Genomic DNA, 17442 nt, shown 5'->3' with positions numbered 1-17442 from the left:
CCACCTTCCAAAAGTGTGTCCTGAGGACAGGGCATGGGCGACAACTTCTAGTGACATAGGTGTACATAGTTACAGTACTATACAGTACAAGCCCCAAAACTCCAAATATTAGAGATTTCTAATTATAGACTTCATTCTCTTTTTCTGTTCTCAAGCAGCATTTCAACACAACACGTTTTCATAAGACTCTGAACTGAAGGAGTGAGTTCAGTGCACACAGCTACTGAATTGTGCAGGAGTTAACATATTTGGAACTTTTCTCCCAAATGTCATGTATTAACATCAATTACTGGGTTTTTCTCCTTGTATTTCCTGAATATTTACTAAGTTCCTAAGCATTACTACAAATAATGGATGTCCTTACATATGAAGATTTCGGTACAAAATTTTCCTGTGTAGCCAACATTGCTTTCTACATCATCTAGAATCTGGTTCTAATCTTATTTTATTATTGCCTTTCTTATACAGCTTATGGTGCTTTCTCTAAGCTTTCAAATGGTATCACCCAGGATGTCAGATTTTTTTATTTATTAGTGAAATGAGTTAAAGTTATTTTAGCACAGATGATTTAGGGTTGGTATGCTTTATCCAGTCTGTTCCAAAATTACTTCAATCAAAAACAATTAAAGCAGCACTGAAAAAAAAATCCCACAACAATGTTTATCAGAAGATATATAATCATTGACATAGAGCTTAAAACCAGTCTTGCAAATAGCTTGGAACATTTTTCTGAATGAACTGCAGTATGACGTTCTCTTTTAAAAATGCACATGAATGTCTGTACTAATAAAGCCAAACATCATAAAACTAAGCACTATTAATCAGTTAGCAAAATAAGATAATCGAAGGACAGAACAGTTCTCCAAATCCACGGAGACAAACCTTACTCTAGGAGGAGATTACATGACAAGCCATCTAGTTTGTATAATAACAAACACAGCTATGTTTCTATAGCCTAATGACTGCCTGTATGGAACATTTTCTGACCTCTGCCTAACTGTTTGCCATGACTCATGTTGTTGTCAAGCTAAGAGGTAAAAAAACTGCAGCAGTAAAGCCCTTCAGTGGTGTGTCATACCTGATGCTCACACAGCTCACTGTCTTTTCCTCTTTAGGGCCTCTCACATCAGCATCACAAATACAGAGCCCAGATTTGAAACACTGCTTCTGGTTCTACAGGATTCCCCACTTCTCAGTGAAATTAGAAGAAGCTGGTGTCTAAAGGTTTATTAGAATCTTAAACACAGCACATGCAGAGCTTACAGAAAGGCAGATGAAGTTTATGAACTAAGGAGGTAACTGATAAAGCATCTGCCTACCGTGTTTACAGAGAAGGGAAAGTACCAAGAAGCAAAGCAGTTTCATTGACACTAGCAACATGTTAGGCAGACAAAGCTGCACTGACTTGTTCAGTTCTAAAAGTAATTCAATCAGAGGAACAATGAGATGGCCCCCTGCCTCCAATCCCTGAATGACACTATCTCACAATTTATATAGGTGCTCATGTAGCAACGTGAATATCTGCTTGATTTATAACAACTATCAGCCACTTTCCTCACACCCTTGATATGCTTGTTTGGCTTCAGTTTTCAAGCCTATTTCATGAATAACTTAAGCTCTAAGTAAAGCATTACTACTTTGCTTGCCTTCTGCTTTTGTACTTACAGAGGTAACAAGCATGACTCACATGCATATTAAAACAGCGCTGTCCTCCTGAGTTACTGGCCAGAAAGCTAAATTGCTTGTGCTATTGTCCAACAAGCTTACGATCAGCCTCATCTTTTTTTTTTTTTTTTCTGCATTAGTGAGACAATTAAAATACTATGCTAATTTTGTTCTGCTGCAAGTGCTTAAAGGAAATTACAAAATGCAGAACTGTTGTTCTTCTAGACTTGAGCTCTTAAGGAGGAAGAAAACCTTGCATGCAGCCACAGACAGTTATCAAGGGAAATATACAAATACTTTCATAAATACAGCCTCCTTTCTACCTTGAGCAGGAGTTACGATGCCAACACCTTGTAATCAGTTTAATGCAAAACGGAGCTCCAACAATTCCAGTCTAGGACCTTTAAGATATATAATAATAACTAAGATACTACTACCTTCCCTTCCCCAAAGATATTCACTGCGTGTTACCAAGACTTGAAAACAAAAAGTATTGCAAACTTGCAAATTGTAGATTTGTGTTTGTTTGGTTGATGTGGGGGCTTTTTGGGTGGTGTTTTTTGGTTTTTTGGTGGTGGTTTTTTTTTTTCCTTTTATATAATTCAGGTACATTGTGTTTAGTCTCCTTGGTAAGTGGAAGAGGAGTGAAAAGTCTCCAAAGAAAAGAGTCAAATTAACTTATGGATGAATGACTACGACATGGTATTTACATAAACTACCAAAAAATGTGTGACTTTGCCAGGTAACCAGCAAATTCCTCCCATTTATTTCAGCTACTACCTCAGGAGCAACAACAAAAAAACCCCTCAAACACAATAACATACTGAAATGAAAAAATTTACTCATTGTTATAGGATTTACTTCAGTCAAGGTCTACAATAAATATTTGTTTCACAAATTAGGAGAGGGAAAAGTAATGAACAAAGCAGATTAAAAAGACCACATTTAGCTAGACAGTGACTCATCACTAACACAACTAACTCTGCATTAAGTAACATCATCTATTTCTAGTTTGCTTGCTAGGAAGCATCCAAACCTAAACCCAAGGAGCTGAGCGTTGCTCATAAACAGTGTATTTCTGGAGAAGAACTGCCACAAAGAGTTGCTGTCTATACAGATTGAAAACACCTTCATCCCATTAGTTAGCACCTCCTTTTTCTTGTTTTCTTAGCCCCTTAGCTAAAAAGAAAACAGTATTTCAGCAGTTAGATCTTCAGAAGAGGTCTAAAATGAATTAGTTCAGGCAGTATGATTTGAGGTGTAATTTTTTTTCACCACCCCCACAGATAGGAGAACTAAGCGGAAAGAGTGACTAAGGTAGTACAAGGACAATGCCATAGATTTATATGACTAAGGAAAAACAGTATTAAATATATCAAGTTAAAAAAAAAAATAAATCACAGAATATTTCACTGACAAAAACAACAGTAACTGAATTTCAGTTACTGCTTCAATTTTTCTCTGGATGTTTTCCCCATATTTTTCATTTCAGTAAGGTATTTAGTAATATTAACATTTGTTAGTCAGGCTCTTAACAAAAAAAATCTTAAGAAAAAAGGAAATCTGTGTCTTATAAAAACTGTGCTCATGCTGCTCACCAAACAATTTACTGAAGCACAGTCTAAAACTTAATTTTAACTGGGTCCTATATAATAAATACAAAGCACAGAAATAAATGTTCCATTTTCTTGAACACAGATTTTATTACTGGCAGGACTCCACATATCACGTTTGTAACTTAGCTTTTATACCAAACATAGAAAAGATGCAGTAGCCTCCGAAGAAATAATTTGTTAAGTCCCATACTTTGGGAGAGGAAGGCAGGGCAGTCAGCTAGAGACTTGCCTTTTGGTGTTGCAAATATACTGACCAAATTATGAAACCTTTGCTCATGCTTATGAAGCCTTTCATAATTAATCTGGTATTAGTCTGAACAAGTACTTATCAACATGATTAAGAGGACAACCACTGGACTCGTGACAATTAACGGCAAGTAATAAGTACCCTTGTAAAAGATAAATACTTAGGGGCCAGATCTAATGCATTTTTTACTAAAACATGCAAAGATTTCTTTGAATACTTGTTTTTTTCCGAAGTTTTTACATAAATACTTTCACTAAAGTTGTGAAACGTGTTTGGAAGGATACTTGATGTCAAGAGGGAATGCCTTGTAGAATGAATAAATGGAAAGAACACAGTTTTGGTTATAATTTCAACTACATCTTTAATCTTCATTACTTTGCTGAAGAAAATTGGTAGGGAAGCTTTCTACCACCTCTGTGTAATCAGAAATGCAAGTACTGTGGCTCCTGAATAAAAGCCTAAATACTGTTTAACTGCCAAGAATAACTCCTCCTACTGACAATCTGTGTAAAAGCAGAGGAAAATAGGTAAAATGGGTAAACTACCCTTTCCTGCTAACTGCATGCAAACTACATGGCACTGGTTCAGCATGCTTCTCTGCAGTGGTAGGGGGTGCTGGTTAAATAAATAATGAGAAAGTAACTGTAGATCGAAGATGAAACTTGGTGTTGAGCCGAGTTTTTGGGGTTTTTTTTTGAACTGGAAGGGGCTTTGTTTGCTTGCCTTGTGCACACCAATGTCAGAACGCCCTATTTAGCTGCCCTGTGGACTACAGACAATGATTGTTCAAGTGTACTATCTAGTCACAAGCAGTCACAAGCTCCACCAACAGTGAACTCACACTGACAAGACAGAGGGGGAGGAAGAAAACACTTAGCTGAGTCAGACTCTGGAGTCTGAGGCTGGCAATGCAATTAAGAAGTATCTTTCAGAAATCTCAGTTGTGCTTTTGCTGTTCATCTACTAGTCAGAAATCACTTCTGTTAACAGCATTTCATGAGAAGAGCTAGAATAGGAGGAAAATAAGCTTTGCCTTCCTAATTGTTATTTCTGACTTCTACTCAGCCATAAATACCTATCCTTCTGTTTTCACAGAATTGAAACAGTGATAGTGGAAAGGTCAAAAAGCAAGAGTGTATTAGATTAAAAAGATCAGAGGTGGTAATGCAAGGAAAAAACAGGGTGGTGACAGAAAGCATTAGCATTTATTTACTACAAACTGACTGTGCACAATCCCACAACTTCCAAAATTAGGATTCATTTGTTACAACTTCTCACAGCAGAGGACAGATTTACTAACCCTAAAAAAAGAGTAAGGAAAAGGGAGTCAGTGAAAGCAGAATTAGCAGCTTAGATGCCAAAAGCCCTTCCTTATGTTTAGAAAATGCTAGTACCATTACCAACATACCAAAAAAATGCTCCAAAATGTGCCAGACATGTTTTAACAAGGAGTAGATTTTAGTTTTAACTGTTTTAAAAAACTGATGCCAGAAGAGGCAGCATTAATTTTGTCCCATTAAAAGAAATGTACTGGAGCTCATCCTAAACTGTGTTTCTTGAAACTAGATTGTCTTTTTCCTGCTTGTTTCATAGCCAATATTAAAATTTTTAAAAAATTTTGAAGGTAATTTCTTTATAAATTGTCTTACTTACATGGTAAGTAAGTTAACTGGTAGTTAAATCACTGCTGTTTCATATCCACAATAGAGAATTTCACTTCTTAAAAGTAACTTTCCCACCATTAAGAAAGATGAACACTCAAAAGCAGAACAAAACCCCTGACAATGTGTGAAATTCACATTCAGAATCCAAGGAAGGGAGAAAAATTTCTTGACAGGCAACAGCTCACACTTTTAATTTCAAAATAAAGAGGGACACTTTTTTTTTTAATCAGCAAAAATACATTCCATCTTGATTTTTCTGATATGTGAATAGTATCAACCTCTGTAAGTTAAAACACAAATAAATATTTAACAAACATATCAGGTTGGCAAGAAATGAAACCTGATAGCAAAACTTGAGTTGCTCACTTTAGTTTCATGTAGATCACTTATTTTAGCTCTGGGAAGTAGTCCGTTTCTTGTTTTAATCAGGGAAAGGCATATTCAATTAACTGCATGAATCTATCAACCACTATAAACACATACTAAAAATTACCTCCAAAAGGATCTGGTATGGACTTAGTGACATTTTCTAGAATGTTCTAGAGTTGCATATGAGGTCTGAGGTTAAACTCAGAAAACCAGCCAAGCAATACTTAAGAGATGGGGAGAGAGTAGATTTGAAAGAAAGACTTAAGCATAAGATAGTGATAAATCATCTTTATACCCTCCTGACAGTTGATGCTTTTAGCTTCAGGCACTACTCCAAGTTAAGCTAGAACATCCTCCATGCTGACCTAACTTTCAGCAGCAGCTAGTGGATCTGGCAGACTCCTGTGCTTTCTCTACTTTATCAAAGTGGTCAAATCACATCTCTGTACACAAATACTGAATACTGCAGGGAAGCAGAGGGAAGTGTGCAGATCCCAAGGCTGGCCATAAGTAACATGAATCCAAAACCACGGTTAGTCCATTTTCTGAACCAGCTCTCAAAACTGTAGAGTGTGTACTTCTGTATGCATGTGCAGTTGCCCAAGGCACTGAGCCACAAACACAATTCCAGCATTCAGTTCTGCAGTGATACAAGTTTTGAAGCAACACCAAACTAGCAGTGACTAACACTTTGGTAAAATGATATCATAAAGGGAGGAAACAGTTTTGTTTCACTCAGAGGTCAGAAAGGGGAAGAAAAAATAGGCAACTGCCATACTCAAACTAGTTTGCTTGAAGTTTCCTATCTTTGAATTAACTAACATTAATGTTAATTTAAATGCTGTGGTATACCATCCAAGAGCCATATTTACGCTCTTAGCTATGCTGCTTGTGGTAAGACTGACATTTTCAGGACCATATAAGCCAGTGAAAGTGACAGGGACCAAAAAAAGGATCCCTACAGCCTACCAGGTCACCAGGTGTGTGAGAGAACTTAGCTCAAAAACACTCATAGTTCATGGCCATCCAAGGCAACACATGCCAAGCATGCTTACTGCTGCTCTGGATTTATGAATCTGTGCTGCAAAGTGGATATGGGTTCATCCTGGAATTGCTCAGGGCAAGATTGCTACTACAAGGAGGGCGAAGGGCAGAGTCTGGGGCACTGGAGAGAATCGCAGTTAATGATATTGGAAAGGAGGGAGAAAAAGCTCTGCCTTTGAAGAGTCTCCCCACAACAGCTCTGAACACTTTTTCCAGCACTGGTCTTCATTTTAAGGACTAGTTATTAGTATTTCAGGCATAACCACTGATCTCTATTGAGTACAGGTCTCCACATCGCAAGATGTTGTAAGATGAAAGACAGTAGAGACTAACATTCAGAATGGCAAGACTAATACAGAACAGAAGAAGTATTTTAAAGGACATGAGCCTTTCCTTTATTCTATAATTGGTTGCGCTGAGGAAAAAAAAAAAGTTTTACGACATGCAGAGGAGAATACTTAGCTCACTTACTGATTTTATTTATAAATGGTAACAGTGATGGCACTTGTAACACACTGTAACAGTGGAGATTTATCGTTGCTTCTTTCATTAGACTCATCTGTTGATGTAGTGAAGCATAATTAGGAGATGGACATGAATACATAGCTGAATTTTGCATGCAGTAGAGTTATGGTTAAGCATATTTTTACTCAGCCTTTCAAAACATATATGAACTCTAATTTCTACTATAAAATTACTTCCTAGTGAAAGCATGCATTACATGTCTGTTCATGGTAGGGATGAGATAGTTACTGTCTCTTCTTTTCTTGTACTGTACACAAGGGATGTTATGTCTTTTGTGCAATGCTGCCAACTGCAGACCCAAAATTATGGCACTGTTTTCTGTTTGATTCCTCAGCCACTTGGAAATGCTTATTTTAAACAAGAACTGTAGTGAAATTCCCTGGAACTCTGCAGCTGGTATAAATCTGTGTCTAAAAAGCAGGTGCTGGAAAAGCAACTATATCTGGAAGCCTGTGTTTCACAGGCTTCACATTTTTCCAACTGTGTTAAATACTGATTCATGTGATTAGTTCCATTACCCTTGCTGCTAAAGACAACTAAGACTGTCCTGAGAAACTCACTGAATTCTAAGAAGTCCAAAAGCTCAAAACGAATACAGGAACCAGGCACAAAGCACAGCAGTGTAAGAGTTTTCATTTAGTACCCTCCCTTACACTCTTCTGCAAATACAATTGCACAAAATCTGAGAATACGCAAGGTGAAAGAAAAAAAAATCCCACAAACTTTAACACAAGAAGATAGATCTAACTCACAAATAAATAAAAAACCAGTTGTCTAAGGAAATACCTTACTTGACACCCTGTTAGGAAATAATAACATTGTGTCATGTTCAAAGATTAATGACTTAATGAGACCATCTGAACATTGGAAAAGTGTTACTAAACAAACTCTCTTCAGGGATTAACCCTTTCTTTACAAAGCAACATCTTGACAACTCAGTCTACATATCAACTACATTCCTCCCTTTGCCCACGTCTACCCCTCTCCCCAAGGCGTATTTATTTAAATTTCCTCTTATTGCAGTAACTTCATATGAGAAATCTAATTTTCATCCCTTTCCAAAGAGGAAAGAACTCATAAAATCTAATTCTTGTGTTTAGATCTGTACTGAAGGACACAATGAAAAATTGCATTAAAATCTAGCAAAGCCAGAATTTGATTGCATTTTATGTTGGCAAGGATTCTGTCTGTTTCAGTACATTCAGACATTTACAACACCTGCCTGGGATGTGTTCATAAAAGGTTGTTTTCTACTGCATATTCTAGCCAGTAGATGAAAAATCAAAAAAGACCTGCGGGATCACAGAAATCCATCCAAGTGTACCTTGAGAAAGTAACTGTAAATAGTACTGACTTCAAAGTAGAAAAGCTAAAAACATTACTGTTGCAAGTTCCTTATTTGTCAGACAGGCAAAACACTACCCACACTGCTGATTCATATGGTATTATCAGACAGCAGCGCACAGGAAGCTCTAAAGGAAGACCACACAAGCTGATGAGTGTCCAAAAAGAGACAGATAGGCAGAAACATACCAGGAAGAACTTACACACCCCACTGGAATCAGGAAACTACAAAGCTAGTGAGTGAGCAAGCTATAGCTCCTACCAATCATTAATCCTCAAAAAACTACTTCTTGAAAAGGTACCCTTCGTTGCTGAAAGAAAAGAGATGAGGAAAATTTGAGTATTTTTTTATAGCAGGGAGTTGCTATTTAAAACATTTTGCAATGCAGTGACAGAGTATACACCACTATAACAATGGCAGCCAGTGCATGTCATTGCTTATCACACAAGAAGGACATAAGCTACAGGGCTTTACTGTCATGCCCCTCTGTTTAGGATGGTTTTGTTTATAAAAGCTGCCCCAGAAAAAGAACTTTTTTTATAACAGGGCCTTTCACAATGAATCTAAGAATAATGTCACACAATTTCTTTTCCCTGTCAGAAGTAGAATATTCCACTAGAATATTCCACAGGTAAATTAAAAACTTCCATGACTCAGATTGGAGAAATGCTGACCAGTGTTAAGACATTTTTCATAGAACAGGATTTTCAAGAAGTAAGTGAACTATACACAACACAGTATCATTATAAAAATTCTGAAAAGAGCTTCTAAAAATTAACAAGCCTGCAAAAAGACATATCTCCTCAAAATCCCAGAAGGGTTCTTAGAACCTTCCTGACCATACTTTAAATGCCACCTGCATGGTCTGTGTTCTCTCTTTCAGGAATGCTTCATTTATCTCAGTGTGCAAGCTCCTCTGCAACTTCTGAGATGATGTGCCCATATATGCTTTACTCAATATTTTCATACACAGTCTTAAACACCTTCCCTTATGAGAAAGTTTGAATCAGATATAAGCAACTCCAACTTTCTTTAATAAAAATCCATTTCATACTGCAGATGTAGATACATGTCTTAGACATATTTTCATGTCTTTTAAGTGATGTCTCAGTTCAATACCAACAGCTCCTCCTTGGCTCATTATCAAAGTGCCACTTAACTTGTTTTACTGCAAAAGAGTTTTTAAAAGCTCCTTACAAAGTGGCAAGTGGCTGGAAAAACTCCATCTTTTTCAAAACCAAGACTAAGTTTTAAGGTTAAATTCTTCCCCAAATTGCTACTGTGACGCTAAATTAAAATATCTATAAATTGTTGTTGGAAAATGCCACTACATTCCATCTTCTCCTGTACCTTTCTTATTTGCAGACTACTGCCTACAGCAGAATTTACACTGTAAATTCTGGTTTTGCACTGTTTTGAATGGATAAATTTTTAATTCTTCATCATTACCATTTCAACTTTTCAAAGCAGTATTTAAGAGTGACAGAGAAAGTAAAGGAAAGAAAAAATAACTAAAGCAAATCTATTAAGTTCTAGGGTTATATTTCAGCTTTAAAGAAATTCTTTTTCAATCCAGACTTTGAATAAAAGCAGCTTTAAAAAATGCAAAGGGTCAAAGGAATATTGTATCAGAAGTGTTTCAAAAATATTCTGTGCCGAAATCAGTTTTACTCGATTCCATGGGTTTACAACTGAGGGTAAAACCTATGAGTACACTGTATCTACAAATTGGCTTAGAAGATAAACAACTAAACAGTAAGCCAAATTTTAACACTAGCTAGAAAGGCATATCAAGAAAAGTGGCAAGTCATCATCTCTACAGAAACTGCGGTGAATCCATTGCGGTGTGCGTTAAGTCCCGGATAGATGATAACAGGGGCACAACAGAGCACCCCTTTTGAGCTCCGCAGAATCCCAGCTACCAGTGGAAGTTTGGCACAGAAAAAAAAGTCTGCAGCATGGGCCTGGGGTGGAATTGGGATAACTTTAACAAGAAACAACCTTAACTACTACTCTAATTGTATCAGCTTTTCCACAGTATCATTTATCTCAGAAACTCCTATGTATGACAGGACTAATGAAGAGAGACATGAGAGAGAGAAATATTAGAAAGCAGCTCTTCATAATTACCATCCCTACAACCCAACATTCAGCTTTTTCTGTCATGTTTGAAACTGTTCACAGAAGTGACTGCTCATAATAAATTATTTTCTTACCTACCCAGTAATTTAGGTCCACCATAGCAATCTAAACTTTAAACAATCTACAGTCAAGAGCTCTATACTTTCTTGACAAAGATGAAGCGCACAACCATAGCCTCGTGATTGTCTGTTTGTAAGGTAACTGTTAGGAAAAAATTAAAATGTAACATGACTTATGTCATGCTTTGGTTTTCCTCTGCCAACCTACTCTTCCAGAAGCAAAACCCTGGATTCTTGCCTCATTACTCACCTTTATGCAACCACCCAAAGTGAATACAAAATCTAAGAGTGGAGCTACACGAGCCCATGGCCTAAAAACAGGTAGGCACGTGATTGGACTGATGAAGTGTGAATATGTAATCACCTTTTCATGTGCAGACTTTATTCCTAATTTAGCCAGGGAGGAAAAAAAGAGCAAAATAATCTTTCAGAAAAAGCAGAGGTCAACATGAATACCTCTACCAGGCAATACATCCAACAACACAAAACAAATTAAACTTCAGAAACAAAAAAAGGGAGTTGGGGGAAGAAGGAGAGAAGAGTGGGTTATGTTTTGCTTTTTTTGTGGATTTTTTAACTACTCTTTTGTCAAGCCAAGGCTGAATTTTATTATAAGACAAAACCTGCTCGCATTGTAATTTTTACCATATCGGAAGAGCACACTGAACAAGGGACTGACAAAATCTAGAGCAAAATATTGTCCATTTAGTCTGAAGATCTATTGATTGATTGCAATAAACCTTATTTCAAGCATCTTGTGTGTGACTAGGAATTACAATGAAGAAACAAGTAACTTTCAGTCATTCTACATATAAAATCAGAACACAACAGGATCTGAATTCCCAAAAAAAGAGTAATTACAAGAAAAAATATTCTTATAAATTTTCAGAGGAAAATATGACAAAAATACTTCAATCTGAAATTTAGAGATTAAAGTATTAAACAAGCTTAGCCCATCTCCTGTAGAAATGAATTAAGTAATTAGGAAACTATGACTTCTAAATATCTCCTTCTTGAAAATATTTGTATATTATTATGTTTATCCATTATTTTATAAAACTATATTGTCCAAATACCTATATTTATATAATGGCTGTTAATCACAAAGAAAGTCAGAACCATTCCATGAGTACACAATCTCACTACCTTAAAATATATGCCAAACTCCCATTACACATAAAAGTTGCCCTGAGCAAATTTCACACCTTCATTGCGAGTGAACACACTGATGTGAACATTCCTTGGAGAAAGGAAGTTTCTTCATTTACCTATATGTGTATTTTAAATAAAGTATTTGAAACTCTTCATAGGAGCATTCAACTCTGCTTTTCCAGCTTACTTCTCATATACCATCATCTTCCCTACACATCTGAAAAAATAGCTAGAATTTGGGTTCTGTTGGGATGAAGTATGAAACACTTAAGCAGAACATAACAAGATGAAAAAAGTAATTTAGTAATCCATTAGGGCAATACAGATAAATGGAAGTGCCCTCTGCTCTAAACAGAGAGCAAGCAAATGAGTGACGAGGAGAACAGAATGTTAACTACTACATATATGGGGAACTTTTTACTTGTTAGTTTTAATTTTATTCAAATATACAGAAGGAAAACAGCAGAAAGTAGAACAAAATGGTATGCCACAGGTAAGTCCATAAAGGTGCACTGAGGTGAAACGTATGTAAGACTGAGGAGGTACCAGAAAGAAAGGCGGAGGATGAGAAGAGCAGGCAACTGACAGGAGACTGATAAAAAGATGAAAAAGCTGAGGAGAGGCTGCTATCTACTTAAGATCGCTGAAATCCTCACAAAGCTTCTTTATGAAGCGCTCAGGAAGAAACTGCTTGTGGCTTTACTGGAAGCCCTAAAGCTCATGGCTCAATATCCCCATAGGAGGAAACACAGCTATCAGGGAAATGGGCTTTCCCTCATATTACAGCTTCCAGCGGAAAAAAGGCAAGCTGTCTTCGGTTCCTTTGTCTGAATACATGTAGTTCAATGACCACAATACTTTGAATCTTCTACACACTCTTGCATGATATCTGACTGCAGCTAGCTATTTCTTGCTAAAATAATGCCTATGGAGCCTCCTGGTCACAGAAGCATTTAACTCTTCTGCAAGACTTGCTATTTACTGGGTAATTTTACATTGGTTTTGAGTGCTCAGAGAAACACCTCAGAGAACCTAAATACTAACCAAGCACTAAACATTGTTAAATGCTAACCAAGAACCATACAGGTTTCTCCATCTGCTTCAAGAGTCATTTGATTATATCAGTTCTAAAAGCAATAAGCATTTTATGTCACTATCACAAAAACATAATTCTTGCTTTTTTATTAAATAAAACCCCCCTCTAAACTGAAAGACTTCCCCTCCCAGTTTGCACACTACTGCTCTACATTCAGTCCTTCACACTCTGTTTCAGGTGAGGTGTCTGGACTAGGTCCTTTCCTAAAAACTATGCCTGTTCAGCATCAAATTTCACCAAGGGATTTCACCATTTAACATTGCCACCTATTTACCCAAGACAAAACCTTATGCAATCTGATTCCATTCTTGCTCCTATTATCCCACCTCTGCCTGTAATTTTATTAGCTTTCTTCAGTGGATCTGTCATACATGGAAAAAACCAAGCTAACAAAACAATTATGGACTTGAAGATAATGCTAGTAAGAGATTTTGAACTTTGAAAGCATTTCCGATATCTCCTCATTTTGACTGCAAAACATTTCCCAAAGGAAATAGGCACAAATACAGATAAAAATTAATCAGAAAACACTCCTAGAAACTTAACAGCAAATGTCTAACAAAAAACTTGCTTTTATGTTTCCAGCTTCTTGAAAAACTTTCCTGTAACCTGTTCTTGAAGACTACAGTTACTCACATTAGTTTTATTGTTATGAATATTTAAGAAGTCTCACAGGAAATTATGGGAATGGGATTCAAGTAAGGTTTCCTGCCTGTTAATCACCCCAGAGTGACGCCTTCCTGACACTGTCTGCTGGAACAGAGTAGCAACTGGTCTTTTGAAAGTTAAAATGGAAAAGTATAGGACAACAGTAGTATTTGGTGTTTATTATAGTAGCAGATTCATTTGTCTAAAAAAACAAACTGCAAAAAGCATATGCCTGTATTTTTTTTAAATATGCATTTGAATACCTGTGGTTGCATTAGTTAGTTTGTACAAACAAAATTTTGCAAAAGACAGGCAATTCTCAGAATTGCGTCTGAACATTTCTATAAAAACTAATACTTTTCCTTATTTCATAAAATACTTCTTACCCTAAAATTCAAAAGCCATACAACAACTTCACAACTTGTAGTGGAAAAATAAACAATGGAAGCACAGTAAAATTTACTCAAAAGGAAACTAAAAAAAGTCTATAAGCAATCACTTCCCATGACAGAGAAATTCCTAAAAGAAGAGATAACACTCACCCATTATCTTAAACATCAGAAGATCTCACATTCAGAAGTTTAAACACATAAAAGTGAGTGTCTTTCATTATATAATTCCCTACCATCAGTTTTGAGATATTAGCTTCTAAACACAGTTTTATTTGTCAATTGGCTTTCACTACTCTGATAATGAATCTTTCAAAACAGTCTAGGTTATAATATAGGACAATGTACTTCACTCTCTGCCTCTTTAGTTACATTTATGACTATGAAGACAAATACAATCTCACAAGAACTGACCTGTGAAATTTAGAACTTGCCTACAGCTATGCTGATTATACTAAAATAGTTCAATGTAAATGTTGTGATGCTGTACACACAAAGAACAGAGCTGCCTGCTTAACTGACTGCTAGATATAAGGACACTTCAAATGCCAGCAGCATTCAGAAATTCAAAACACTCCAATTTTAATAAATCACAGTTAAAGGTATGAAAACTGGTATAGTAAGAGATACATTTATACTGTAGCCCCAAAGTCTATTGCAGAACATGAAGAACTTGACCCAAAAAAAGGGTAATTTTTCTTCAGGCCCAACCACATCAATACCAGTTGATCTGCAATTTTCTAAACTACAGCGTACAACAGCTACTGTGCTAAAAATATTCTGTTACTCAAACTTCGAGATATTCTCTCCAGAGATAGGATTTCCTGATAGGAGATTCAAATTAATAGGAAGTGCCCTTCCTGTGTTTTCTAGACTGCTAGACTAATGAGTTTGTTTTCAACAGCCTGTAAAAAAACGAAGGAGCAGATTTATTTGTTGACTGGTGTTCAGTGCTTTGAAGTGAAGTGACCTTGTATACAAAGCCAAAGTGTAGTAGACCACAATCATGTCTATTTAGGCACAATGCTGTAGCACATTTGGTTTTTCCTGCATTCCTGAAAGAATTTGTACAGGAATTGCCTTGAGAGCCTGGTAACTGGTGACTTTTATTTTAATCTGCAAGTAGCCCTTTTAGAAACTGATGGGAATGCTTGTGAAGTAACTGAGCAGAGACCTCTACTTTTAGCAAAGTAATTTTAATGTAGAGAAAGTGAACAGTTCTGGCCATGAATATACAGCTATGGCAAACCTACCTGACCTGCTAAGCCATATAAACACACTAGAAAAAGTCAGCACATCTAAAAAATAATTACAGAACACATACTCTGTAATATAATACACAGAAAAAAAGAATCCTAACCTATAATTAGGATTTCCAGATATTAAGGCTAAGCAACAGTCAACACCAATTTTGAAGAAAAAATGTGCTTTACAATCAACTAACTTTTCAGGCCAGCATGTTTTATGCTTTGCACACAACAAAAACATGGAGCCAAAATACTAAAAAGAAAATGTAGTTTTAAAATTAATGAGACATTTGATTGTGATTTACAGAGGATGAAGGAAAAACAGACAGCACCAGTAAGCAGATAGACTAGGAAATTTAACACTCAGGAGTCTTACCAATTACAAATTTTTCAATTTTTTCATGTGCAAAAAAAACCCCACCCACCATTAAAGAAGGTTAACAATATTGATTCTGACAGATGGGATCCTCCTGACTTCCTACTGGATCAAGTCACCCTCCTGCAAGACTCCTGTTATTGCAACATTACATCACCAACAAAGTGACGATCATCTGCAATGACTTCAGCAAACGCAAATGGAAAAACAGCTCCTCATTAACCTGCTAATAAGCTTTATCTTCCCTACTTATAAGTCAGCTGTCTGACTTATAAGTAGGGAAGATAAAACACATACAGGAGTTCAGTTCTAAAAACTTTATATGTTTAGACAAAAAAGATTCTAATTTTAATCCCAATTTATCTCATTTTCTCTTTCCCAGTTAATGGATGCTTTTTTTTAATTATAAATGTTGCTGCTCTTTGATATTTTCTATTAATGAAAAAAGAATAATAAAATAACTTTTTATTAATTTATCAAGGAAAATATTACTTTCATCCAGGACTACTAGATAATCATTAAATAGCATTTCACAAGATGGAAAGAAAGGTGAGCCATCCACTTTGTTACAGATCTTAAATTCTCTTTTCAACAAAGCTGCTGATAATGGATCAACAGCAAAAATAAAAGCAAGTTCTCAGGGAACTGTTATCAAATAGTGCCTGCTTGAGCAGGGAGGTTGGACCAGAGGATACACTGTGGTCCCTTCCAATTTGACCTATTCTGTGACTCCTTGATATTGGAAGATATAGACATGTAATTCTGTGGCTTACCATGTATTTTAAGTATATAGTAAGCATTTCATTCCTAGTCACAGAATGAGACAAGCTACTGCAGTTATCATACTATTAAAATCTGAATATTTAAAAAAAAAAGTTAAAACTGTTAAATATTAAAACTGTTAAAAAATGTTAAAAGGTAGTTAGAGATGAACCTTAGAAACACTTTCAACATATTTTGTCCTTTTAAACTGCAGTAACAGCATCAATCTTAAAAGTCTCTGTTTTAAGGTCTTGTATAGAAAATTTAAATTTAACCATCTATTCACATACAAACAGGTATCTTCACCTATTTGTCTAATAATTTGAATTTTTTCCACTTAGAATGCAATCCTTAAGCAGTACATCAAAAGAATGGTTTAACTGTGCTCTAACCAGAGCATAGCCACATAGGAAAGGAGAAGAGTTACTGAAGTCAAATGGCAGCCTGCCATTAAACCTCTGTTCTGTGACAATGCCCTCCAGGCATCTTAAGAGAGGTCTCTTGTTTAAAAGCATGTTTGTGTTGTAAAAGTAGACAAAAAGGCAGAGATCTAATGCAGGACAGGAAAGACCCTTTTCTTCTGAGCTTTTAGTATCGCTTCTGTGATGCGGCATTTTTTTTGAGACCTTCAGTATATTTCCGAAAATAAAAAAGAGGAAAAACTTTAGCTACAGATATAAACAAAAATCTCACCTTGTTATTTTCACACTTGTATGGGATTTTGAGGGTATCCATGGCCTTGATCATGGCCTGCATTGCTGTAAATATATTCTGGTACACCAGTTTTGTAAAGCCCCTTTTGTCTTCATCAGAGTAACCTGATCCATGAATGATTCTCATCTGCTTGATAAATGTGCTTTTGCCACTCTCTCCTGTGCCTGCAAGACAAATAAGAAGGATATGCTTTACCCAGTGGACACAAACATGACTTTTTTTGCTCAGTGCTGACAGCTTGCTTACTGAAAGGCTCAACAGTGTCAAGTGGTGCTTGGAAGGTAAGTAACTACAAGGACCAGTTTAAGGTCAAACAGCAACATCAGCAGCAACTGAAGAACTGAATTAAAATTTGCACTTTCATTTAACAACTAAACTAATA

At 36.2% G+C, this 17442-nt stretch overlaps 1 protein-coding gene across 1 annotated transcript in view; it reads right to left on the bottom strand.

The window, feature by feature from the left end:
• Positions 1-17442, bottom strand: part of LOC103823251 (guanine nucleotide-binding protein G(q) subunit alpha) — a 120495-nt gene that overhangs the window by 64727 nt on the left and 38326 nt on the right. The window contains exon 2 of the mRNA XM_030236845.2: positions 17040-17224. Coding sequence (XP_030092705.1) covers positions 17040-17224 — 185 coding nt within the window. The remainder of the gene's footprint in view (positions 1-17039; positions 17225-17442) is intronic.

This window comes from Serinus canaria, chromosome Z, assembly GCF_022539315.1.
Source record: "Serinus canaria isolate serCan28SL12 chromosome Z, serCan2020, whole genome shotgun sequence".
Lineage (NCBI taxonomy): Eukaryota > Metazoa > Chordata > Aves > Passeriformes > Fringillidae > Serinus > Serinus canaria.
This window is presented reverse-complemented; position numbering and strand designations above follow the sequence as displayed.